The sequence below is a fragment of the Neovison vison genome, chromosome 2 (genome assembly GCF_020171115.1).
Source record: "Neovison vison isolate M4711 chromosome 2, ASM_NN_V1, whole genome shotgun sequence".
Taxonomy (NCBI): domain Eukaryota; kingdom Metazoa; phylum Chordata; class Mammalia; order Carnivora; family Mustelidae; genus Neogale; species Neogale vison.
This window is the reverse complement of record NC_058092.1, coordinates 153815734-153842031: the sequence shown is the minus strand read 5'-3', so window position 1 is coordinate 153842031 and position 26298 is coordinate 153815734. Positions and strand designations below refer to the sequence as shown.

General features: G+C 46.8%; 1 protein-coding gene and 1 pseudogene across 1 annotated transcript in view; both read left to right on the top strand.

Moving 5' to 3' along the window:
• Positions 1-589: 589 nt before the first annotated feature.
• On the top strand, positions 590-708 carry LOC122901322 (annotated as a pseudogene).
• An 8118-nt stretch (positions 709-8826) lies between these two features.
• Positions 8827-26298, top strand: part of NTPCR (nucleoside-triphosphatase, cancer-related) — a 48091-nt gene continuing 30619 nt past the window's right edge. Inside the window, exons 1-2 of the mRNA XM_044239355.1 lie at positions 8827-8949; positions 26106-26268. Coding sequence (XP_044095290.1) covers positions 8916-8949; positions 26106-26268 — 197 coding nt within the window. The 5' untranslated portion in view covers positions 8827-8915. The remainder of the gene's footprint in view (positions 8950-26105; positions 26269-26298) is intronic.

Here is a 26298-nt window from a genome sequence, read left to right as displayed (position 1 = left end):
TAGCACCTCTGTGTTGGCTCTCAGCCCTAGAAAAACGAGAGCCTGAGGGTCCACTTTGAGTCTAGGAAGCCATCTTCCAAGAGGAAGAAAACTCTCTGAAACTCCGTGAGCTGTTCGTCCCTCTTCTCTGATGTCTGGACTCAATGGGTCACACAAGGGCCTATGGGAGGAGCTCGGGAGTCAAGGCTTCAAATCTTGGCCATCGGAGGCTGCCAGGGACCTGACCCGATTGATACACATGCAGCTGCTGGCACGTTTCTGAATATGCTGGCTCTCTGCAGCCTCTGCATCTTTGAACAACATGTCCATCTGTCTGAAACATCATTCTGTCTCAAGCACTTAGAAACCCTCCACTACCTCCTCCTTTGTACAGAATGGGTATGACCACAAGGCATCAGTAGCCCAAGAAGGCCGGGGGCCAATGTAACTATGAACGAGAGAGATATGGTAGCTAACCAAGCCTGGACAAATTAAGGTAACAGTAGGGTATGAGAAAGTTCAGCTTCCTCCAGCAAGGGGAGGATGGTTCCATGTTATATAGGGTGTCACGTACACTCATCTGAGAATATCGGGTAAGAACCTTATGATTGTCTACGGCCATACCACCCTGAAGGCGCCAGATCTCGTCTGATCTTGGAAGCTAAGAAGGGTCGGGCCTGGTTAGTACTTGGATGGAAGACTGCCAGGGAATACCGGTTGCTTTTGCTTTGCTCTCCAAGAGGGAATTTCTTGGGACGGTGGGCTACTGCAGGCTGTGGATGCTACCTTCACGGAGATGGCACAACCTCTCTACGAACTGGCTAAGGGAGGACTCACTATGGTAGAGTGTGGACAGCTGAGGCAGAAGGAGCATTTCGGGAATTACAAAGAGCCTTACTGTGTGCCCCAGCATTGGTCATCCCAGATGTTACCAAGCCCTTCCACTTGTATGTGAAGGCAGGGCTGACTAAAGAAGTTTTGACTCAGACTCTAGGGTATGGTGAAGGCCAGTGGTCTATCTTAGCAAGAAACTAGATCCAGTAGCAGCTGGGTTCCCCCTTTGCTTCTGCATAATTGCTGCCATGGCCCTCCTAGTCAAGGATGCATGCAAATTGACTCTGGGTCAAAATCTCATATTGACCACCACCCACGTTATCAAGGGCCTTCTCCGGACTCCACCAGACCGATGGATGACGAACGCCCGGGTAACGGGGTATCAGGCCCTTCTCCTCAATGAACCAAAAGTGGCCTTCCGACCCCCAGCAGTGCTAAATCCAGCCACACTGCTGCCAGAAGAGCTAGCTGACCACACGACTGTGGGGAGGTCTTAACCCAAGTCACAGGAATAAGGCCGGATCTCAGAGACACTCCCCTCCCGGATGCGGAAATGACTCTGTTCACAGAAGGGAGTAGTTACATGGTCAGTGGAAAAGAGGTATGCGGGGGCTGCAATGGTTTCTCCTGGGCAGAGACTCTGGATGTCAGCCCTGCCACATAGGATCTCGGTGGAAAAGCAAAGCTGATTGCATTCACCAAGGCACTACAGATGGCCGAGGCCACAGGCACTAACTGGAAACTACAATGTGCCTACTGGCCCCAGAGCTCTGAGCAAGGAGAATGAACCAGACTCTCGAAAAGACCTTGACAAAGTTAATTCTGGAGGCTGGCGGTGGATAGAAAATCTCCTTCATTTTACTCTCAGGGCACGATGTAATAAACAAGGTGACCCCATTTAAAATAATGTTTGGGAGCTCTGTCCTAGGTTACAGGAGGTTGCCCTAGCAGAAATGACTGATCAGTCTATACCCCAGTCACTGCAGGCATTACAGTCTGTCTTAAAAAGAAGGGATCCAAACTGCCTATACTGGAACAGAGACGGTGGAACCACATCCTTACCAACCCGGGGACTTGGTTTGGATACGTCGCTATCAAGTGGGGAATTTGGAGCCTCGTTGGAAGGGACCATTTACTGTTATCCTAACCACCCCCACAGCAGTAAAAGTGGAAGGCATCAGGGCCTGGGTTCATGCGGGTCATGTCAAACGAGCTGAGAGTAAGGATGCCCTCCAGAAATGGGAAATGCAGCCAAAAGACCCTGCTGACCATAGACTAAGACTAAAGAAACTGTGAGTGTATTGTTGCTATACTAAAGAAAATTGGGGCGATAAAATGTTAGTCTTATATGTTCAATATAAGGTAGAACCATCTGAAAAGTCAAGGATTTGACTAATCTCCAAAGAAAAGGGGGGAATGTAAGGGTGGGGCAGACTGAGTGGAGTCATCCAATCAGTAGGCCGTATGTATATCCGCTGGGAAGGTTGAAATTCAATTGGCCACCTGTGTAGGGGCGGGGCTCAACCACCCCCATAAAGGTTGCTCTGCCAGGCTGCCAAGGGGGGCTCCTGCAGGAGAGCCGGGGGCTCCTGCAGGAGAGCCGGGGGCTGCTGCAGGAGAGCAGCGGCTGCTACAGGAGGGATGAAGTCGGCGGAGAGCGGTGAAGTCTGCGGAGAGCGGTGAAGTCGGCGGAGAGCGGTGAAGTCGGCGGAGAGCGGTGAAGTCGGCGGAGAGCGGTGAAGTGGAGCGGAGAGCGGTGGAAGTCGCAGAAGAGCAGGGGAGTCAACGGTGTATAGAAGAGCTGTAACAGCTCTTGTAAGAGCTATAACCGCGTTTGGCGGTCCAGCCTCCGGCGGCGGCCCCGAGCGCCGCCGCCTGCAGCCTCCCGCGGCGGCCCCGAGCGCCGCCGCCTGCAGCCTCCGGCGGCCGCCCCGAGCGCCGCCGCCTGCAGCCTCCGGCGGCGGCCCCGAGCGCCGCCGCCTGCAGCCTCCGGCGGCCGCCCCGAGCGCCGCCGCCTGCAGCCTCCGGCGGCCGCCCCGAGCGCCGCCGCCTGCACCCTCCGGCGGCGGCCCCGAGCGCCGCCGCCTGCAGCCTCCGGCGGCGGCCCCGAGCGCCGCCGCCTGCAGCCTCCGGCGGCGGCCCCGAGCGCCGCCGCCTGCAGCCTCCGGCGGCGGCCCCGAGCGCCGCCGCCTGCACCCTCCGGCGGCGGCCCCGAGCGCCGCCGCCTGCACCCTCCGGCGGCGGCCCCGAGCGCCGCCGCCTGCACCCTCCGGCGGCGGCCCCGAGCCATCGCCTGCAGCTTCCAGCCGGCGGCCCCGAGCCATCGCCTGCAGCTTCCAGCCTCCGGCCCCGAGCACCGCCACCTGCAGCTTCCAGCCTCCGGCCTCGAGCGCCGCCACCTGCAGCTTCCAGCCTCCGGCCTCGAGCGCCGCCACCTGCAGCTTCCAGCCTCCGGCCTCGAGCGCCGCCACCTGCAGCTTCCAGCCTCCGGCCCCGAGCGCCGCCGCCTGCAGCTTCCAGCCTCCGGCCCCGAGCGCCGCCGCCTGCAGCTTCCAGCCTCCGGCCCCGAGCGCCGCCGCCTGCAGCCTCCGGCGGCCGCCCCGAGCGCCGCCGCCTGCACCCTCCGGCGGCGGCCCCGAGCGCCGCCGCCTGCAGCCTCCGGCGGCGGCCCCGAGCGCCGCCGCCTGCAGCCTCCGGCGGCGGCCCCGAGCGCCGCCGCCTGCAGCCTCCGGCGGCGGCCCCGAGCGCCGCCGCCTGCAGCCTCCGGCGGCGGCCCCGAGCGCCGCCGCCTGCAGCCTCCGGCGGCGGCCCCGAGCGCCGCCGCCTGCACCCTCCGGCGGCGGCCCCGAGCGCCGCCGCCTGCACCCTCCGGCGGCGGCCCCGAGCCATCGCCTGCAGCTTCCAGCCGGCGGCCCCGAGCCATCGCCTGCAGCTTCCAGCCTCCGGCCCCGAGCACCGCCACCTGCAGCTTCCAGCCTCCGGCCCCGAGCGCCGCCGCCTGCAGCTTCCAGCCTCCGGCCCCGAGCGCCGCCGCCTGCAGCTTCCAGCCTCCGGCCCCGAGCGCCGCCGCCTGCAGCTTCCAGCCTCCGGCCCCGAGCGCCGCCGCCTGCAGCTTCCAGCCTCCGGCCCCGAGCGCCGCCGCCTGCAGCTTCCAGCCTCCGGCCCCGAGCGCCGCCGCCTGCAGCTTCCAGCCTCCGGCCCCGAGCGCCGTCGCCTGCAGCTTCCAGCCTCCGGCCCCGAGCGCCGTCGCCTGCAGCTTCCAGCCTCCGGCCTCGAGCGCCGCCGCCTGCAGCTTCCAGCCTCCGGCGGCGGCCCCGAGCGCCGTCGCCTGCAGCTTCTAGCCTCCGGCGGCGGCCCCGAGCCATCGCCTGCAGCCTGCAGCCTCCGGCGGCCCAGCAGTCCAGTCGTCTGTGGTCCAGTTGTCAGCGGTCCCTCGACGCCTGCGGTCCTGAGACATCTGCGGTCCAGTTGTCAGCGGTCCCTCGACGCCTGCGGTCCTGAGACATCTGCGGTCCAGTTGTCAGCGGTCCCTCGACGCCTGCGGTCCTGAGACATCTGCGGTCCTGAGACATCTGCGGTCCTGAGACATCTGCGGTCCAGTTGTCAGCGGTCCCTCGACGCCTGCGGTCCTGAGACATCTGCGGTCCAGTTGTCAGCGGTCCCTCGACGCCTGCGGTCCTGAGACATCTGCGGTCCAGTTGTCAGTGGTCCCTCGACGCCTGCGGTCCTGAGACATCTGCGGTCCAGTTGTCAGCGGTCCCTCGACGCCTGCGGTGCCAGCGGCCCTGCCCCGCACTCCAGGACCCTCAGCAGTGACACAGTGAGAAACGACCTAGATGTCAGCAACCTCATTGGGAGTAGGCTCGCCGGGGTCAAAGTTGTCATCTTTTATAAAAGAAAGCCCTGACCGGTCAGTGCGATTCATGATGCTTGGCGCGAAATAAAGCTTTGCTTGACCTTCGCTTTGTATCAGTCTCGTTCCTTTGATCACGGACCCTAACAGTGTCACGACATGGGGTGCTCAGGGAGCCCTGGTGAGGGGCCAGGTGAATCAGAAAAGCTTTCCCTGAGCAGGGACATTGGAGCCTGTCTTGCACGGTAAGAGCTGACTGGGGAGAGAGGGAGGGGTCCACAAACCTCCCCTTGTCCTTCTGCTTCAGTCACACTGGCTGGTGACTGTCCTCAATCCTGAGGTCCAGGGAATGACACGGTTAAAAGGAAGAGGAACACGTCAGATAAAAGATTTAGGTTTATGTGCCTCTGGGTTCACTAAGATCATGTGTTTCCTGGAACCAATCACTGAAGGAGAAAGATGAAATGCTCTCATTGGCCAGGCCCGAGTCACGTGCCTCTACCCCGCCCTCCCACCTGGTGGGAAAGGGTGGGGAAGGAAATCAACTCTTCAGTCCTGGGGACTGGGCATGCAGAAGCCCTGGTGCGAAGAGGGTAGATCAGATGCTATTTCCATATGGGGAAATACATGCTGGGCGCAAAACACGGTTACCACTTTTTTTTTTTAATTATCATTTATTTATTTATTTTCAGAAAAACAGTATTCATTATTTTTTTCACCACACCCAGTGCTCCATGCAAGCCGTGCCCTCTATAATACCCACCACCTGGTACCCCAACCTCCCACCCCCCCCCCCCCCCCGCCACTTCAAACCCCTCAGATTGTTTTTCAGAGTCCATAGTCTCTCATGGTTCACCTCCCCTTCCAATTTACCCAAATTCCCTACTCCTCTCTAACACCCCTTGTCCTCCATGCTATTTGTTATGCTCCACAAATAAGTGAAACCATATGATAATTGACTCTCTCTGCTTGACTTATTTCACTCAGCATAATCTCTTCCAGTCCCGTCCATATTGCTACAAAAGTTGGGTATTCATCCTTTCTGATGGAGGCATAATACTCCATAGTGTATATGGACCACATCTTCCTTATCCATTCATCCGTTGAAGGGCATCTTGGTTCTTTCCATAGTTTGGCGACTGTGGCCATTGCTGCTATAAACATTGGGGTACAGATGGCCCTTCTTTTCACGACATCTGTGTCTTTGGGACGGTTACCACTTTTGATTTAACCATTTTCTTCTTTTCATATCCCCGGTAGCCTAATCTGTGTTCTGGTCTCAGTTTTCTTGTGCTCAGGACCCATCACACACTACATGTTGGAACCTTTGTCCTGTATCCAGGCCGGGGAGAGGCCCCTGGACACCAGTGTGAGGGGCTGTGTGTGTGATGTGGGGGAAACATCTGGTCATGCTGGGCAGGGAGAGCGGGTATTGAGGGTGTAAAGCCGTCCCCGGGTCCCTATAGTGAGGAGGCCGGGAGTACCAACAGAGCAGGCTTTATGCCTACAGACTGTTAAATAGGCTTTTCAGTTATTTACTGACAAGGTAAGTTCTTCCGGAATAGGATCCTATGTTCAGAGCAACTGAACTCTTAAAGAAGAAAACAGCTTGCATAGTGCCTTAGTCTGTTACCTTTGCTATAACACAACACAGACTGGATGACTTATAAATAATAGACACTTCTCACAGTTCTGGAGGCCGAACATCTGAGATTAGGGTGCCATGATTGGGTGGGGGCGCTCTTCTGGGTGGTAGACTTCTCTAGGGTCCTCAAGAGAGTGAGGGAGGGACTACAGTGAAAGGGACTAAGCATCTCTCCGGGGTCTCATTCACAATCCCATTCACAAGGTCTCCACCTTCATGACCTAATCGTTTCCCAAAGGCCCCACCTCCTAACACCATCACTTTGGACATTAATTTTCAACATATAAATTTTGGGAGGACACAAGCATTCAACCTTTGCTTTGACCTTTGTTTGCTTCTTAAATGCTCCTCTGTCCTTCAGCTGTAGAACAACCAGCCATCCTGGTTTGCCCAGGACAGAAGGGGTTCCAAAAACAGTTTTAAAACTAAGATAGTCCCAGGGTGCCTGGGTGGCTCAGTGGGTTAAAGCCTCTGCCTTCGGCTCAGGTCATGATCCCAGGGTCCTGGGATCGAGCCCCGAGTCAGGCTCTCTGCTCTGTGGGGAGCCTGCTTCCTCCTCTCTCTCTCTCTCTCTCTGCCTACTTGTGATTTCTCTCTGTCCAATAAATAAAATCTTTTTAAAAAAACCCTAATACAGTCTTGGCAAAGCAGAGCTATGAAAACAAATAAACAAACAAAAACACCTGTGTTTTTAGGAGTTTCAGGATTCTGAAATCATGGAAAATTAAAGCATGTACTTACAAACTGCTTTAATAAAGCACTATACTGCGTCTTGCCAAAAGGGAGACCACTCCTAGGTGCTGCAGGAAGAAAGAATTGAAATCACCTGTTCCTTAAGTAATTATCCCATGGTTCAATTGTAAGCAAAAGTTAGACTCAGCACAATATTTTAATCATCTATTTATTCTGAAGTATGTTTCTAATTATTCTCTATTATAAATTATTTCATGTTATTGAATTATAACACATAGAGGAAACTGTACAAATCAAAAGACTCAAATCAATGGATTATCATGAAGTTAAGACACCATGTAATCACCACCCAAATAAATCGTTTTTAGTGGGGAAGAACCCACATCCAATTACAGAAGAATATTCTTTTTGTTCTCTAAGACATCAATTCTCTACATCTGGAAACTGTATGTTCTTTGAGCTACCTAAACTGATGCCCATTATTAGTTACCAGAATGCCAGGTAGAACAAAAGAAAAATAATCCAACTCCTAGCAATCCTTATGGATTATAAATGGTTTTCCAATGATGGAAATTTTTACATAATTAGCATTTAACATTTAAGTGTTCCCGATTGAATGTTTTTTTATAAAAACGAGTGTATTTATGACAGTGTACATGTTTCCTTTCTTTTTGAAACTACTACTATGGGTTTACTTGGCTACATCAGCTGCTCTTGATTCCAGTTTGCATAGGTTAAAGATAAATGTAGATGAAAGGCCCTACATTATTAGTGATGCAGCTTTATAAATGTTGCCAAAATGATGGTAAGAGCTGCACAGTACAATTCTTATTTTTTAGATGATTACTTTTTAAATAGCTAAGAAACTGAGACCACCTGACTGATGTATATAGCAGACTAAGGGGAGCCCTGGAGGGCCTGTGTGGGCACAAATCAATTAAGTTGAGCACTCAGTGAAATTGCTTTCTTGGCCAGGATGGAGAATGATTGATCACAAGTCAAATCGTACATGTGTCAGGCTGAAAGAGTTTACAGGTAAATTTGGCCCAAGGCCATTGCCACTTCATTTCTCCGGCTGAAACACTACAAGTGGTTAAGTGAGTGGGGGAAAGCCACTTAATTCTTTGTACAGCGAGACCCTCCAGCTGGGTCTTGCGTTGGTTTCCACTTAAGGTACGGAGGTAAGAAAGAACAATTTCTGGTGTTCATATGCACGATTGAGGTTGGGAAGTCTGCCTGATCAAGTGGTTCTCAACCCCACTGGACTTGAGAAATTGCTAGGGAGTTCGAAACAACAAAAAAGACCCAGATACTCAGGACACACCCAAGACCAAACGCTCCGAATTTTAGGGATGTAGAGCTCAGGCATCAAACCCATTTAATCGGGTAATTCTACTGGCAGCTGTGGTTGACAGCGCTGGGCAGATTCGAATGGGTAAAAGCCTCTTCCCTTTGAAAGAAGGGTCCTGAGACCAAACTTCGCTGTCCCCGCAGCCTGGGGGAATTTCAGCTCGCAGGTCTGGAGGTCAGCGGCAAGGGAGGGCGCTCAGGTGCCGCAGCACCGGCTTAGTGATAGACATTCTCGCGCACGTCTCCTTGGAGTCACCCTGCATGAGCCAGACATCGAGGCTCAAACCCATGAACCTGGAGAGAACCGGATCACCAACCTCCCGATCCTTCTATGGACCGACATTTGCGAGCGCCGAGACCGAAAACCGAAAGCGCATGTGCAAAGGATGAGCCCCGCGGAGGTACAGGAGCGGATCGAAGCAGGACCCTGAGGCGCATGCGCAGTCGCGAAGGCGGTGCTTCCGGCCAGCGGAGGCGGGGCCTGGGATCCGCTGGGGGGCGGGACCCAGGCCGCGACCCCGACCCCGACCCAGGTCGCGACCCCCAGGCGGGCCCACCGGTATGGCCCGGCACGTGTTCCTGACGGGGCCCCCAGGTAACCCTGCCCAGGTGTTCGCTTCCGGGGGACCGCGGGGGTAGGCACGGGGAGCGCGCGGGGGGCGCGCGGGGTGGGGGCGACCCGTGCTTTCGGGGAGGCGCGGCGGGCTGCAGGGCTCTGGCTGCGGCCGCTGAAGCTCCCGACCGAAATTTCAGGCTCTGTGAGCGGAAGCCTGCGTGCCGCTTCCCTGAAAGCGCGATTTTACCTACGGAAGATCGGATTAGAAACGAGGCGGACGCTGGTTAAGAAGAAAGTTGCGGTTGGGTGGCGGGCTGGCTTCTCCGTGACAGTGTGGGAGAGCGGGCCGCGGCGGCAGGGTCGCTCCGTGGCACCCAACTTGCGGTGGGCGCCAGCGGTGTTTCAGGCCGCCTGCCTCGCGGGCACTGACAGGACGTGGCCCGTCTGTCTGTATCGCCGGTGCGCGCCGCATGTGCTCGGGTCCGGACCCCACTCAGGGAAGGAAGCGGGGGTGTTCGCCTGAAGGGTAGTGAAACCCAAGAGGAGACCTGCCCCCTCCCAGGCTCCTGCAGGGGCGAGGCTGCAGGGTGAGAAGCCTGTCTCAGATCCTGTGTCTGTGCCCAACCCTCCTGATGCCAGTCTTTGGCAAAGCCCTCAACCCTGCGGGACTGCGAGTGGATGGCATCGTGTTCCCGCAGAGGAGCCTGGAGGAGGAGGTCATTCCCGGCCTGGAATTGTCTTTCACGTGATTTTAATGGTTACGTTTTTCCTTAAGCAGGAAAGGCCACACTTAATAATATCGTAGACTTCGGAATTTTATTGTTACAAGCGGAGGGGAAGCCGTGAGGAGTGCGGTGGTGGTTGGAGGAATGGCTGACATCCAAAGGACTCCCTGACCTGGCACAGGACTGTCTTTCGACTGATTTGTCGGTCCTTTATTTGAAACTGGGAATGGCATTTGCTCAGCAGGCTGGCCCCAAGACACCTACGTGTTTCATAACAGAAGTGATTTGTTACTGTGTTAGCACCTGCCGTGGGTCCTTCAGGTGGCTGGGGACAGAGGTTGGCCAGGTCAACATTGGCTCTTCCTGTTTCCTTCTTTATAAAAGTCTGGTGTGCACACCGTTGAAAGACTCAAGTAATTCCACAGTATAGCTCTCCTGAGCCTGTGTTAAAACCTGGTCACCCTCTCCATCTTCCTAGTGCAGTTATTTTGTCATCTTTATTAGCCCAGTACATGTAAAAGCTAATCCCAGAAAAGCCACATGGTCAGTAATCTGTAGTTTTCTTTTCCTTTTATATACAACTTTTTTTCCCCTTTGGAGTTACTGTCAGGTTTTGTGTTTTGTTTTTTTTTTAAGATATTTATTTATTTATTTACTTGACAGACAGATCACAAGTAGGCAGAGAGGCCCGCAGAGAGAGAGAGAGAGAGGAGGAAGCAGGCTCCCCACTGAGCAGAGAGCCCGATGCGGGACTCGATCCCAGGACCCTGAGATCATGACCTGAGCCAAAGGCAGCGGCTCAACCCACTGAGCCACCCAGGCGCCCCTGCAGTTGAATCTTTATCTCACGGTCCCTCTTCTGAGAGAACTAGAACCAAAAGGGCTCTAGAGCTGTCCGACCTGCTCGTCTTGCCTCTGTGTGGTGTGTGGAGCTGTCATTTTGGAGTTTCCTTCAGCATCGGTTACCTCTTAATGTAGACAGCAAGAGGGTAGCGGCTGAATGGATGGAGATGAAAAATTAACTAAAGAAGATTCTAGAGCTTAGGAGGAAGGGTCTTGAGCCAGTGCCTCCTCTTACTTCCCCGTGTCCTAGCCAATATGCAGGACACACAGAGCCCCCTTTATTACAGCGGCTCTGTGTTACCATCTTCAAAATGCAGTAACTTTCTTTTTTTTTACATTTAGAGTAAAACCCACTTATTATAAGACCAAAAAAAAAAAAAAAGTTTGACAGAAGAACGTGACAGTCACATGGAATTGCTATGTACAGAAATAAGTGCTGTGACCCTTCCCAATTCCTTCTCGACATTTCCTTGTGTAGATACATATACTTTACTTTTTTTTTTAAGCTTAGTGGAATACCACTGTATATGCCTACTGTGTCTTAACCTGCTCTTTCTCCATCTGTCCACAATTTGTGGTCTACTTTCTGTGCTGATACATCAGGTAAACAGTATTCCCTTTAATGGCTGCTTGGCTTTCCTACATGTTTTATGCACGCAGTACCATAATTTAACACTCCCTTACTGATCAGCATATAGATTGCTTTCTGTATCTTGCCATTACAGTGAATACTGACGTAAATACCATTTCATATATCTTTGTGCTGCGGTCAGATTTTTGTGGAGGGAATTCACAGTGAATTGCTGTGTGCTGTGGGAGGCATATTGAAGCTGCCGTTCAGAAAAGTACGAGCTTACATACCCACCAGTGCCACTGGCCGGCATTAACCAGGTTCTACAGGGACTTTCTGAAGGCAGCAGTTACTGGGGGACGGAGCTGGGATGAAAAACCTACACCATTCTCTTCCAACCCCAGGGAGCATGTGGCTGGGTTGCTGTTCATGTTCCAGAAGGCCAGCCACCATTGTCCGCCGGTGTGAAGTTGAGAGGAGAGATTTATTAAAGAACAGATCATCGTTTATCTCAAGGAAGCTTAAAAGGGTCCTTCAGGAACCCTGATGACTGTGTCAGCAGCTGTAGAAATAACACGATTTACAACTTTGTGGTGTCTCGAAATAGTCTCTTGCAGACTTGCCAGAGGTTTCCCCTTTTTCCGTGTTGGGTCATCATGATGCCATTGCCTTCAGTGTGTATGGAACAAGGCTTATAGAAACGAAGTCATGGGGACACTCCAAGGCACCTATTAACGTGCATGATCCTTACTAGTTGTATAAGCCTGGATAAGTTACCTAGCCTCTCTGGGCCTCATCTGTAATCCAGGAACAAGAATGGTGACTGCCTTAGAGGGGGAGTTGTGAGGATTTAACCAAGGAAATGCTTGTGGAGTGTGCTAGAACAGTGCCCGGCTCCACAAGTCCGGGTTACTTTATCAGCTCGCACCTGTTGGTGCTTGTGAACACATAGCAAGAGCCAGTCAGAGTAGTTAACAGGCCAGGTGGGTGAGGGGGTGAAGGCGCAGAAGCTGTAATTTGGGGAAGGTTGGGGGGCAGGCCAGGGGAATGCTTAGGGCTGCTGGTGGAGATCATAGATGGGGTTGCCAACCTGCTCGGATTGCTCTTGTGAGAAAGTTTAAAACTGCGGTTTCTTGTGGTGTTTGTGGTATTTAAGAGACACTTTTTTGGGAGACAGAGTAATTTAAGTCCATGAAGGAGTATAGGGATCTTCCCACAATTAAATATAGGTCCAGGGGCACCTGGGTGGCTCAGTGGGTTAAAGCCTCTGCCTTCAGCTCAGGTCATGATCTCAGGTCCTGGGACTGAGCCCCGCAACAGGCTCTCTGCTCGGCAGGGAGCCTGCTTCCCTTTTTCTCTCTCTGCCTTCCTCTCTGCCTACTTGTGATCTCTGCCTGTCATATAAATAAAAATAAAATCTTTTGGGTGCCTGGTGGCTCAGTGGGTTAAGCCACTGCCTTCAGCTCAGGTCACGACTCAGGGTCCTAGGATTGAGTCCCACATCCCGCTCTCTGCTCAGCAGGGAGCCTGCTTCCCTTCTTCTCTCTGCCTGCCTCTCTGCCTACTTGTGATCTCTGCCTGTCACATAAGTAAATAAAGTCTTTATTTATTTTTTTTCATTTATTTATTTACAGCATAACAATATCATTATTTTTTCACCACACCTAGTGCTCCATGCAATCCGTGCCTTCTATAATACCCACCACCTGGTACCCAAACCTCCCACCCCCCCCCGCCACTTCAAACCCCTCAGATTGTTTTTCAGAGTCCATAGTCTCTCGTGACTCACCTCCCCTTCCAGTTTACCCCAACCCCCTTCTCTCTAACTCCCCATGTCCTTCATGCTTTTTGTTATAGTCCACAAATAAGTGAAACCATATGATAACTGATTCTCTCTGCTTGACTTATTTCACTAGCATAATCTCTTCCAGTCCCGTCCATGTTGCTACAAAAGTTGGGTATTCGTCCTTTCTGATGGAAGCATCATACTCCATAGTGTATATGGACCACATCTTCCTTATCCATTCATCCGTTGAAGGGCATCTTGGTTCTTTCCACAGTTTGGCGACCGTGGCCATTGCTGCTATAAACATTGGTGTACAGATGGCCCTTCTTTTCACTACATCTGTATCTTTGGGGTAAATACCCAGGAGTGCAATGGCAGGGTCATAGGGAAGTTCTATTTTTAATTTCTTGAGGAATCTCCACACTGTTCTCCAAAGAGGCTGCACCACCTTGCATTCCCACCAACAGGGCAAGAGGGTTGCCCTTTCTCCACATCCTCTCCAACACATGTTGTTTCCTTTCTTGCTAATTTTGGCCATTCTAACTGGTGTAAGGTGATATCTCAATGTAGTTTTAATTTGAATCTCCCTGATGGCTAGTGATGATGAACATTTTTTCATGTGTCTGATAGCCATTTGTATGTCTTTATTGGAGAAGTGTCTGTCCATATCTTCTGCCCATTTTTTTTTCATACTGAATGACTTTATTTAAAGAACTTTCTTTTTTTTTTCCAATTTATTTATTTTCAGAAAAACAGTATTCATTATTTTTTCACCACACCCAGTGCTCCATGCAAGCTGTGCCCTCTATAATACCCACCACCTGGTACCCCAACCTCCCACCCCCCCGCCACTTCAAACCCCTCAGATTGTTTTTCAGAGTCCATAGTCTCTCATGGTTCACCTCCCCTTCCAATTTACCCAAAAGCACATACCCTCCCCAATGTCCATAACCCTACCCTCCATCTCCCAACCCCCCTCCCCCCAGCAACCCACAGTTTGTTTCGTGAGATTAAGAGTCACTTATGGTTTGTCTCCCTCCCTGTCCCATCTTGTTTCATGGATTCTTCTCCTACCCACTTAAGCCCCCATGTTGCATCACCACTTCCTCATATCAGGGAGATCATATGATAGTTGTCTTTCTCCACTTGACTTATTTCGCTAAGCATGATACGCTCTAGTTCCATCCATGTTGTCGCAAATGGCAAGATTTCGTTTCTTTTGATGGCTGCATAGTATTCCATTGTGTATATATACCACATCTTCTTGATCCATTAATCTGTTGATGGACATCTAGGTTCTTTCCATAGTTTGGCTATTGTGGACATTGCTGCTATAAACATTCGGGTGCACGTGCCCCTTTGGATCACTACGTTTGTATCTTTAGGGTAAATTCCCAGTAGTGCAATTGCTGGGTCATAGGGCAGTTCTATTTTCAACATTTTGAGGAACCTCCATGCTGTTTTCCAGAGTGGTTGAACCAGCTTGCATTCCCACCAACAGTGTAGGAGGGTTCCCCTTTCTCTGCATCCTCGCCAGCATCTGTCATTTCCTGACTTGTTGATTTTAGCCATTCTGACTGGTGTGAGGTGATATCTCATTGTGGTTTTGATTTGTATTTCCCTGATGCCGAGTGATATGGAGCACTTTTTCATGTGTCTGTTGGCCATCTGGATGTCTTCTTTGCAGAAACGTCTGTTCATGTCCTCTGCCCATTTCTTGATTGGATTATTTGTTCTTTGGGTGTTGAGTTTACTAAGTTCTTTATAGATTTTGACCACTAGTCCTTTATCTGATATGTCGTTTGCAAATATCTTCTCCCATTCTGTCAGTTGTCTTTTGGTTTAGTTAACTATTTCCTTTGCTGTGCAAAAGCTTTTGATTTTGATGAAATCCCAAAAGTTCATTTTTGCCTTTGCTTCCCTTGCCTTTGGCGATGTTCCTAGGAAGATATTGCTGCGGCTGAGGTCGAAGAGGTTGCTGCCTGTGTTCTCCTCAAGGATTTTGATGGATTCCTTTCTCACATTGAGGCCCTTAATCCATTTTGAATCTATTTTTGTGTGTGGTGTAAGGAAATGGTCCAATTTCATTTTTCTGCATGTGGCTGTCCAATTTTCCCAACACCATTTATTGAAGAGGCTGTCTTTTTTCCATTGGACATTCTTTCCTGCTTTGTCGAAGATTAGTTGACCATAGAGTTGAGGGTCTATTTCTGGGCTCTCTATTCTGTTCCATTGGTCTATGTGTCTGTTTTTGTGCCAGTACCATGCTGTCTTGATGATGACAGCTTTGTAATAAAGCTTGAAGTCCGGAATTGTGATGCCACCAACTTTGGCTTTGTTTTTCAATATCCCATTGGCTATTCGAGGTCTTTTCTGGTTCCATATAAATTTTAAAATTATTTGTTCCGTTTCTTTGAAAAAGATGGATGGTACTTTGATAGGAATTGCATTAAATGTGTAGATTGCTTTAGGTAGCATAGACATTTTCACAATATTTATTCTTCCAATCCAGGAGCATGGAACATTTTTCCATTTCTTTGTGTCTTCCTCAATTTCTTTCATGAGTACTTTATAGTTTTCTGAGTATAGATTCTTAGCCTCTTTGGTTAGGTTTATTCCTAGGTATCTTATCGTTTGGGGTGCAATTGTAAATGGGATTGACTCCTTAATTTCTCTTTCTTCTGTCTTGTTGTTGGTGTAGAGAAATGCAACTGATTTCTGTGCATTGATCTTATATCCTGACACTTTACTGAATTCCTGTATAAGTTCTAGCAGTTTTGGAGTGGAGTCTTTTGGGTTTTCCACATAGAGTATCATATCATCTGCGAAGAGTGATAATTTGACTTCTTCTTTGCCGATTTGGATGCCTTTAATTTCCTTTTGTTGTCTGATTGCTGAGGCTAGGACTTCTAGTACTATGTTGAATAGCAGTGATGATAATGGACATCCCTGCCGTGTTCCTGACCTTAGTGGAAAAGCTTTCAGTTTTTCTCCATTGAGAATGATATTTGCGGTGGGTTTTTCATAGATGGCTTTGATGATATTGAGGTATGTGCCCTCTATCCCTACACTTTGAAGCGTTTTGATCAGGAAGGGATGCTGTACTTTGTCAAATGCTTTTTCAGCATCTATTGAGAGTATCCTGTGGTTCTTGTTCTTTCTTTTATTGATGAGTTGTATCACATTGACTGATTTGCGGATGTTGATCCAACCTTGCAGCCCTGGGATAAATCCCACTTGGTCGTGGTGAATAATCCTTTTAATGTACTGTTGAATCCTATTGGCTAGTATTTTGGTGAGAATTTTTGCATCTGTGTTCATCAAGGATATTGGTCTATAGCTCACTTTTTTGATGGGATCCTTGTCTGGTTTTGGGATCAAGGTGATGCTGGCCTCATAAAATGAGTTTGGGAGTTTTCCTTCCATTTCTATTTTTTGGAACAGTTTCAGGAGAATAGGAATTAGTTCTTCTTTAAATGTTTGGTAGAATTCCTCCGGGAAGCCGTCTGGCCCTGGGCTTTTGTTTGGAGATTTTTAATGACTGTTTCAATCTCCTTACTGGTTATGGGTCTGTTCAGGCTTTCTATTTCTTCCTGGTTCAATTTTGGTAGTTTATATGTTTCTAGGAATGCATCCATTTCTTCCGGATTGTCAAATTTGTTGGCGTAGAGTTGCTCATAGTATGTTCTTATAATAGTTTGTATTTCTTTGGTGTTAGTTGTGATCTCTCCTCTTTCATTCATGATTTTATTTATTTGGGTCCTTTCTCTTTTCTTTTTGATAAGTCTGGCCAAGGGTTTATCAATTTTATTAATTCTTTCAAAGAACCAGCTCCTAGTTTGGTTGATTTGTTCTATTGTTTTTTTGGTTTCTATTTCATTGATTTCTGCTCTGATCTTTATGATTTCTCTTCTCCTGCTAGGCTTAGGGTTTCTTTCTTGTTCTTTCTCCAGCTCCTTTAGGTGTAGGGTTAGGTTGTGTACCTGAGACCTTTCTTGTTTCTTGAGAAAAGCTTGTACCGCTATATATTTTCCTCTCAGGACTGCCTTTGTTGTGTCCCACAGATTTTGAACCGTTGTATTTTCATTATCATTTGTTTCCATGATTTTTTTCAATTCTTCTTTAATTTCCCGGTTGACCCATTCATTCTTTAGAAGGATGCTGTTTAGTCTCCATGTATTTGTGTTCTTTCCAAACTTCCTCTTGTGGTTGAGTTCTAGCTTCAGAGCATTGTGGTCTGAAAATATGCAGGGAATGATCCCAATCTTTTGATACCGGTTGAGTCCTGATTTAGGACCGAGGATGTGATCTATTCTGGAGAATGTTCCATGTGCACTAGAGAAGAATGTGTATTCTGTTGCTTTGGGATGAAATGTTCTGAATATATCTGTGATGTCCATCTCATCCAGTGTATCATTTAAGGCCTTTATTTCCCTGTTGATCTTTTGCTTGGATGATCTGTCCATTTCAGTGAGGGGAGTGTTAAAGTCCCCTACTATTATTGTATTGTTGCTGATGTGTTTCTTTGATTTTGTTATTAATTGGTTTATATAAATTGCTGCTCCCACGTTGGGGGCATAGATATTTAAAATTGTTAGATCTTCTTGTTGGACAGACCCTTTGAGTATGATATAGTATCCTTCCTCATCTCTTATTATAGTCTTTGGCTTAAAATCTAATTGATCTGATATAAGGATTGCCACTCCTGCTTTTTTCTGATGTCCATTAGCATGGTAAATTCTTTTCCACCCCCTCACTTTAAGTCTGGAGGTGTCTTCGGGTTTAAAATGAGTTTCTTGGAGGCAACATATAGATGGGTTTTGTTTTTTTATCCATTCTGATACCCTGTGTCTTTTGATTGGGGGCATTTAGCCCATTAACATTCAGGGTAACTATTGAGAAATATGATTTTAGTGCCATTGTATTGCCTGTAAGGTGACTGTTAATGTATATTGTCTCTGTTCCTTTCTGATCTACCACTTATAAGCTCTCTCTTTGCTTAGAGGACCCCTTTCAGTATTTCCTGTAGAGCTGGTTTGGTGTTTGCAAATTCTTTCAGTTTTTGTTTGTCCTGGAAGCTTTTAATCTCTCCTTCTATTTTCAATGATAGCCTAGCTGGATATAGTATTCTTGGCTGAATGTTTTTCTCGTTTAGTGCTCTGAAAATATCATGCCAGCTCTTTCTGGCCTGCCAGGTCTCTGTGGATAAGTCAGCTGCCAATCTAATACTTTTACCATTGTATGTTACAGACTTCTTTTCCCGGGCTGCTTTCAGGATTTTCTCCTTGTCACTAAGGCTTGTAAATTTTACTATTAGGTGACGGGGTGTGGGCCTATTCTTATTGATTTTGAGGGGCGTTCTCTGAACCTCCTGAATTTTGATGCTCATTCCCTTTGCCATATTGGGGAAATTCTCCCCAATAATTCTCTCCAGTATACCTTCTGCTCCCCTCTCTCTTTCTTCTTCTTCTGGAATCCCAATTATTCTAATGTTGTTTCGTCTTATGGTGTCACTTATCTCTCGAATTCTCCCCTCATGGTCCAGTAGCTGTTTGTCCCTCTTTGCTCAGCTTCTTTATTCTCTGTCATTTGGTCTTCTATGTCGCTAATTCTTTCTTCTGCCTCATTTATCCTAGCAGTGAGAGCCTCCATTTTTGATTGAACCTCATTAATAGGTTTTTTGATTTCAACTTGGTTAGATTTTAGTTCTTTTATTTCTCCAGAAAGGGCTTTTATATCTCTGGAGAGGGTTTCTCTAATATCTTCCATGCCTTTTTCAAGCCCGTCTAGAACCTTGAGAATTGTCATTTTGAACTCTAGATCTGACATATTACCAATGTCTGTATTGATTAGGTCCCTAGCCTTCGGTACTGCCTCTTGTTCTTTTTTTTGTTGTGAATTTTTCCGCCTTGTCATTTTGTCCAGCTAAGAGTATATGTAGGAGCAAGTAAAATACTAAAAGGGTGGCAACAACCCCAGGAAAATATGCTTTAACCAAATCAGAAGAGATCCCAAATCGTGAGGGGGGATTTCTCCCCCCTCACGATTGGGTGAGGTATGTCCTCTGATTGGGATCTCTTCTGATTGGGATCTCTCTTTTGGGGATAAAAAGAGGTTCAAAAAGAAAGAAAGAAAAAAAGAATTAAAAAAAATCCGATCAAAATTCCACCGGCACTCTTCAAAGAGCTGGAGCAAATAATCCTAAAATTTGTATGGAATCAGAAGAGACCCCGAATCGCTAAGGAAATGTTGAAAAACAAAAATAAAGCTGGCGGCATCACGTTACCTGATTTCAAGCTTTATTACAAAGCTGTGATCACCAAGACAGCATGGTACTGGCATAAAAACAGACACATAGACCAGTGGAACAGAGTAGAGAGCCCTATATGGACCCTCAACTCTATGGTCAATTAATCTTTGACAAAACAGGAAAAAATATACAGTGGACAAAAGACAGTCTCTTCAATAAATGGTGCTGGGAAAACTGGACAGCTATATGTAGAAGAATGAAACTCGACCATTCTCTTACACCGTACACAAAGATCAACTCAAAATGGATAAAAGACCTCAACGTGAGACAGGAATCCATCAGAATCTTAGAGGATGACATAGGCAGTAATCTCTTCGATATCAGCCACAGCAACTTCTTTCAAGATACGTCTCCAAAGGCAAAGGAAACAAAAGCGAAAATAAACTTATGGGACTTCATCAAAATCAAAAGCTTCTGCATAGCAAGGGAAACAGTCAAAAAAACAAAGAGCAACCCACGGAATGGGAGAAGATATTTGCAAATGACAGTACAGACAAAAGGTTGATATCCAGGATCTATAATGAACTCCTCAAACTCAACCCACACGAAACAGACAAACACATCAATAAATGGGCAGAAGATATGAACAGTCCAATCAAGAAATACAAATGGCTATCAGACACATGGAAAAATGCTCATCATCATTAGCCCTCAGGGAGATTCAAATTAAAACCACATTGAGATATCACCTTACACCAGTTAGAATGGCCAAAATTAACAAAACAGGAAACAACATGTGTTGGAGAGGATGTGGAGAAAGGGGAACCCTCTTACACTGTTGGTGGGAATGCAAGTTGGTGCAGCCTCTTTGGAGAACAGTGTGGAGATTCCTCAAGAAATTAAAAATAGAGCTTCCCTATGACCCTGCAATTGCACTCCTGGGTATTTACCCCAAAGATACAGATGTAGTGAAAAGAAGGGCCATCTGTACCCCAATGTTTAATGCAGCAATGGCCACAGTCGCCAAACTATGGAAAGAACCAAGATGCCCTTCAACGGATGAATGGATAAGGAAGATGTGGTCCATATACACTATGGAGTATTATGCCTCCATCAGAAAGGATGAATACCCAACTTTTGTAGCAACATGGACGGGACTGGAAGAGATTATGCTGAGTGAAATAAGTCAAGCAGAGAGAGTCAATTATCATATGGTTTCACTTATTTGTGGAGCATAACCAATAGCATGGAGGACAAGGGGCGTTAGAGAGGAGTATGGAATTTGGGTAAATTGGAAGGGGAGGTGAACCATGAGAGACTATGGACTCTGAAAAACAGTCTGAGGGGTTTGCCATGGCGGGGGTGGGGTGGGAGGTTGGGCTACCAGGTGATGGGTATTATAGAGGGCACGGCTTGCATGGGGCACTGGGTGTGGTGAAAAAATAATGAATACTGTTTTTCTGAAAATAAATAAATTGGAAAAAAAGAGATTGAATTAAAAATTCAATCAAGAATTTAAAAAAGAATTAAGAAAAAAAAAGATTGAAGAGATTCGGATCTCTTCTGATTTGGGGATAAAAAGAGCTTCAAAAATAAAGAAAGAAAAAAAAGAATTAAAAAAAAAGAAAATGAATAAAGAAAAGTATAAAAAAAGAAAAAAATATATATATTAGATAATCTAGTTAAAAAACGTTAAAAAAGAAAAGGGTAAAAGTTAAAAAAAATTTTAGCAGAAGAAGAGAAAAAAAATGAAAAAGAAAAAAAATTAAATTAACTGCAAGACTAAAAAATCACAGGCAGAAAGCCATGAGTTCCGTGGTTTGTTTTCTCCTTCTCTGGAATTCTGCTGCTCTCTCCTTGGTATTGAAACTGCACTCCTTGGTAGGTGAACTTGGTCTTGCCTGGATTTCTTGTTGATCTTCTGGGGGAGGGGCCTGGTGTAGTGATTCTCAAGTGTCTTTGCCCCAGGCGGAATTACACTGCCCTTACCCAGGGCCGCGCTGAGTGATCTGCTCTGCTCGGCTTTGCTTTCAGGAGCTTTTGTTCCCTGAGCGCTTTCCGTAGAGTTCCAGAGGACGGGAATACAAATGGCGGCCTCCTGGTCTCCGGCCCGGAGGAGCCGAGAGCCCAGGGCCCCGCTCCCCTGTGCGCCCTCTGCGAACAGCTCCTAGTAACTCGCGTCTGCCTAACCTCCGGCCGCGCGCTCCGAGCTCACCGAGCTTGCGACTGGTTCAAGGCAGCTCCGAGCTGCGAGCTTACTGTTGGCTCTGTCTCTGCAGCCAGGTTTCCCGTTCCAATATCCGCAAGCTCTGCGACACTCAGACACCCCCAATCCTTCTGTGACCCCGCGGGACCTGAGGTCACGCCGACCCCGCGTGGGCTTCGCCCCGGTTTAGCCTCCGGAGCAATGTCCCTCAGTGGAACAGACTTTTAAAAGTTTTGATTTTGTGCTCCGTTGCTCGGCCGCTTGCCGGGAGCCGGCCCCTCCCCCCGGGGTCTATCTTCCCGTGGCTTTGGATTCACTTCTCCGCCAGTCCTACCTTTCAGAAAGTGGTTGTTTTTCTGTTTCTAGAATTGCTGTTCTTCTCTTCGATCTGCCGATGGATTTGCAGGTGTTTGCAATCTTTAGATAAGCTCTCTGGCTGATCTCCTGCTAGCTGAGGTAGTCTCAGCCTGCTACTTCTCCGCCATCTTGACTCCTCCCCCTCTTCTGCCCATTTTTTTATATGATTGTCTGTTTTGTGTGTGTTGAGTTTGAGGAGTTCATTATAGATCCTGGATATCAACCTTTTGTCTGTACTGTCGTTTGTAAATATCTTCTCCCATTCTGTGGGTTGCCTCTCTGTTTTCTTGACTGTTTCCTTTGCTGTGCAGAAGCTTTTGATTTTGATGAAGTCCCAAAAGTTCATCTTCGCTTTTGTTTCCTTTGCCTTTGGAGACATATCTTGAAAGAAGTTGCTGTGGCTGATATCGAAGAGATTACTGCCTATGTTCTCCTCTAGGATTCTGATGGATTCCTGTCTCACAGTGAATCCATTTTGAGTTGATCTTTGTGTATGGTGTAAGAGAATGGTCCAGTTTCATTCTTCTACATATAGCTGCCCAGTTTTCCCAGCACCATTTATTGAAGAGACTGTCTTTTCCACTGTATATTTTTTCCTGTTTTGTCGAAGATTATTTGACCATAGAGTTGAGGGTCCATATCAGGGCTCTCCACTCTGTTCCACTGGTCTATGTGTCTGTTTTTATGCCAGTATCATGCTGTCTTGGTGATTACAGCTTTGTAGTAAAGCTTGAAATCAGGTAACGTGATGTCCCCAGTTTTATTTTTGTTTTTCAACATTTCCTTAGCGATTCAGGGTCTCTTCTGATTCCATACAAATTTTAGGATTATTTGCTCCAGCTCTTTGAAGAATACCAGCGGAATTTTGATCGGAATGGCATTAAAAGTATAGATTACTTTAGGCAGTATAGACATTTTAACAATGTTTATTCTTCTGATCCAAGAGCATGGAATGGTCTTCCATCTTTTTGTGTCTTCTTCAATTTCTTTCATGAGTTTTCTGTAGTTCCTTAAGTACAGATCCTTTACCTCTTTGGTTAGGTTTATTCCCAGGTATCTTATGGTTCTTGGTGCTATAGTAAATGGAATAGATTCTCTAATTTCCCTTTCTGTATTTTCATTGTTAGTGTATAAGAAAGCCACTGATTTCTGTACATTGACTTTGTATCCTGCCACGTTGTTGAATTGCTGTATGAGTTCTAGTAGTTTGGGGGTGGAGTCTTTTGGGTTTTCCATATAAAGAATCATGTCATCTGCAAAGAGAGAGAGTTTGACTTCTTCATTACCAATTTGGATACCTTTTATTTCCCTTTGTTGTCTGATTGCTGTTGCTAGGACTTCTAATACTATGTTGAACAAGAGTGGTGAGAGTAGGCATCCTTGTCGTGTTCCTGATCTCAACAGGAAGGACGCAAGCTTTTTCCCATTGAGGATGATGTTTGCTGTGGGTCTTTCATAGATAGATTTGATGAAGTTCAGGAATGTTCCCTCTATCCCTATACTTTGAAGCGTTTTAATCAGGAACGGATGCTGGATTTTGTCAAATGCTTTTTCTGCATCAATTGAGAGGACCATGTGGTTCTTCTCTCTTCTCTTACTAATTTGTTCTAGCACACTGATTGATTTGCAAATGTTGAACCATCCTTATAGTCCAGGGATGAATCCCACCTGGTCATGGTGGATAATCTTTTTAATGTGCTGTTGGATCCTGTTTGCTAGGATCTTGTTGAGAATCTTAGCATCCATATTCATCAGTGATATTGGTTTGAAATTCTCCTTTTTGGTAGAGTCTTTGCCTGGTGTGGGGATCAGGGTAATGCTGGCTTCATAGAAAGAGTCAGGAAGATTTCCTTCTGCTTCAATTTTTTGAAACAGCTTCAGGGAATCCCTGAAGGGGAGGAGAAAGAAAGAAGACTAGAAGATATAGTGGAACAAGTTCTTCATGAAAATTTTCCAAATCTCGTGAATGGAACCAGCATTTATGTACTAGAGGCCAAAAGGTTTCCCCCCAAGATTACAGATTCTCGAAAGTCCTTGAGACACCTAATAGTAAGAATGAAGAATTATAATTGTAGGCAGAACCTCTTGAAAGCAGCTAGGACAAAGAAGATCCTTACGTACAAAGGAAAGCCCATCAGAATAACGTCAGACCTATCCACAGAGACCTGGCAAGCCAGAAAGGGCTGGCAAGATATATTCAGTGCACTGAATGAGAAGAACATGCAACCAAGAATACTTTTTCCAGCAAGACTGACATTCAAAATGGATGGAGAGATAAAGAGTTTCCAGGACCGGCAAGGCTTAAAAGACTATGTAACCACCAAGCCGATACTGCAGGAAATATTAAGGGGGCTTCTTTAAAGGAGGAAAAAGCCCAAGAATAGCATTGAACAGACATATAGAGACAATCTACAGAAAGACTTCAAACGTAACACGATGTCAATAAAAACATATCTATCAATAATCACTTTCAATGTGAATGGCCTAAATGCGCCCATAAAACGGCACAGGGTTGCAGACTGGATAAAACAACAGAACCCATCCATATGTTGTCTACAAGAGACCCATTTTGAACCTAAAGATACACCCAGACTGAAAGTGAAGGGATGGAGAAGTATCTTTCATTCCAATGGGCCTCAAAAGAAGGCTGGGGTAGCGATTCTCATATCAGACAAATTAGATTTTAAACTAAAGTCTGTAGTCAGAGATACAGAAGGACACTACATCATTCTTAAAGGGACTATCCACCAAGATGATCTAACAATTGTAAATATCTATGCCCCCAATATGGGAGCAGCCAATTACATAAGAAAACTGTAATCAAGATGAAGAGTCATATTGATATGAATACACTAATCGTAGGAGATCTTAACACGCCTCTTTCAGAATTAGACAGATCATCGAAGCAGAAAATCAATAAAGAAACAAGAGCATTGAATGACACATTGGACCAGATGGACCTCATATATATATACAGAACATTCCACCCTAAAACAATAGAATACTCATTCTTCTCAAGTGCACACGGAACCTTCTCCAGAATAGACCACATACTGGGTCACAAATCAGGACTCAACCGATACCAAAAGACTGAGATTATTCCCTGCGTATTCTCAGATCACAATGCTTTGAAACTGGAGCTCAATCACAAGGAAAAGTTCAGAAGGAACTCAAACACCTGGAAGCTAAAGACCACCTTGCTTAAGAATGCTTGGATCAACCAGGAGATCAAAGAAGAACTGAAACAATTCATGGAAACCAATGAGAATGAAGACACTTCGGTCCAAAACCTATGGGATACAGCAAAGGCGGTCCTAAGGGGAAAATATATAGCCATCCAAGCCTCGCTCAAAAAAATTGAAAAATCCAGAGCACACCAGCTGTCTCTACACCTTAAAGAACTGGAGGATCAACAACAAATCAAACCAACTCCACACATAAGAAGGGAAATCATCAAGATTAGAGCTGAGATCAATGAGGGAGAAACCAGAGATACAGTAGAACGTATCAATGAAACTAGAAGCTGGTTTTTTGAAAGAATCAATAAGATCTATAAGCCACTGGCTACACTAATCCAAAAGAAAAGAGAGAAAGCTCAAATACATAAAATTATGAATGAAAAGGGAGAGATCATAACGAACACCAAGGAAGTAGAAACAATCATCAGAAGTTATTATCAACAATTATATGCCAATAAGCTAAGCAACCTAGATGAAATGGATGCATTCCTGGAAAACTATAAACTCCCAAAATTGAATCAGGAAGAAATTGACAACCCGAATAGACCAATATCTAGTAACGAGATTGAAGCAGTGATCAAAAACCTCCCAAAAAACAAGAGCCCAGGACCTGATGGATTCCCCGGAGAATTCTACCAAACTTTCAAAGAAGAAATAACACCTATTCTCCTAAATAAAGTCTTTAAAAAAATAAAATAAAATCTTTCAAAATAAATAAATAAATAAATAAATAAATAAATAAATAAATATAGGTCCAGAGTGTTCCGAAGGTTGAAATCCCAACTTAAAGTGCCCAGCATTTGACCCAAGTATGACCAGGTTTACCTCCTCATGAAAGAGTGTGGCCACCCACAGAGGCAAGTAAACCTAGTTCTAGAAGCTTGTCTCAGAGGGTGCAAATTGCGCCTGTCACCACAGAGCTACTCAGTTGGTCCTGGTATCGTATATGTGACAAAATTAATGGTGTCTCGGAGGAATTTTAAAATCAGACTTTAAGATCCCATTCATATTTTTATTATGCTTGAAATTAAAATGTTTTAACACCCTGGAGCAATCAGAATTGAAGTGCAGTTAATACTCCTAAAACTCAGGTGCAGCCCGTTTCATTCCCCACCAGGAAGGCTCTCGGAGTCCGTGAGTGCTGTGTGTCCTCTGGCAAAGGAGTGGTTCCTAATGGGCTTTTTTTTTTTCTTTTTTTTTTCTTTTTTTTTTTTTTAGGAGTTGGAAAAACAACGCTGATCCAGAAAGCAAGTGAGGTGTTAAAATCCTCCGGTGTGCCTGTCGATGGATTTTACACAGAAGAAGTCAGACAGGGAGGGAGAAGAATAGGATTCGATGTTGTCACGTTATCTGGTCTGCGGGGAGTTTTGTCCAGAATTGGGTACTGATATTTCCGTTCTGTGGTGTTTTA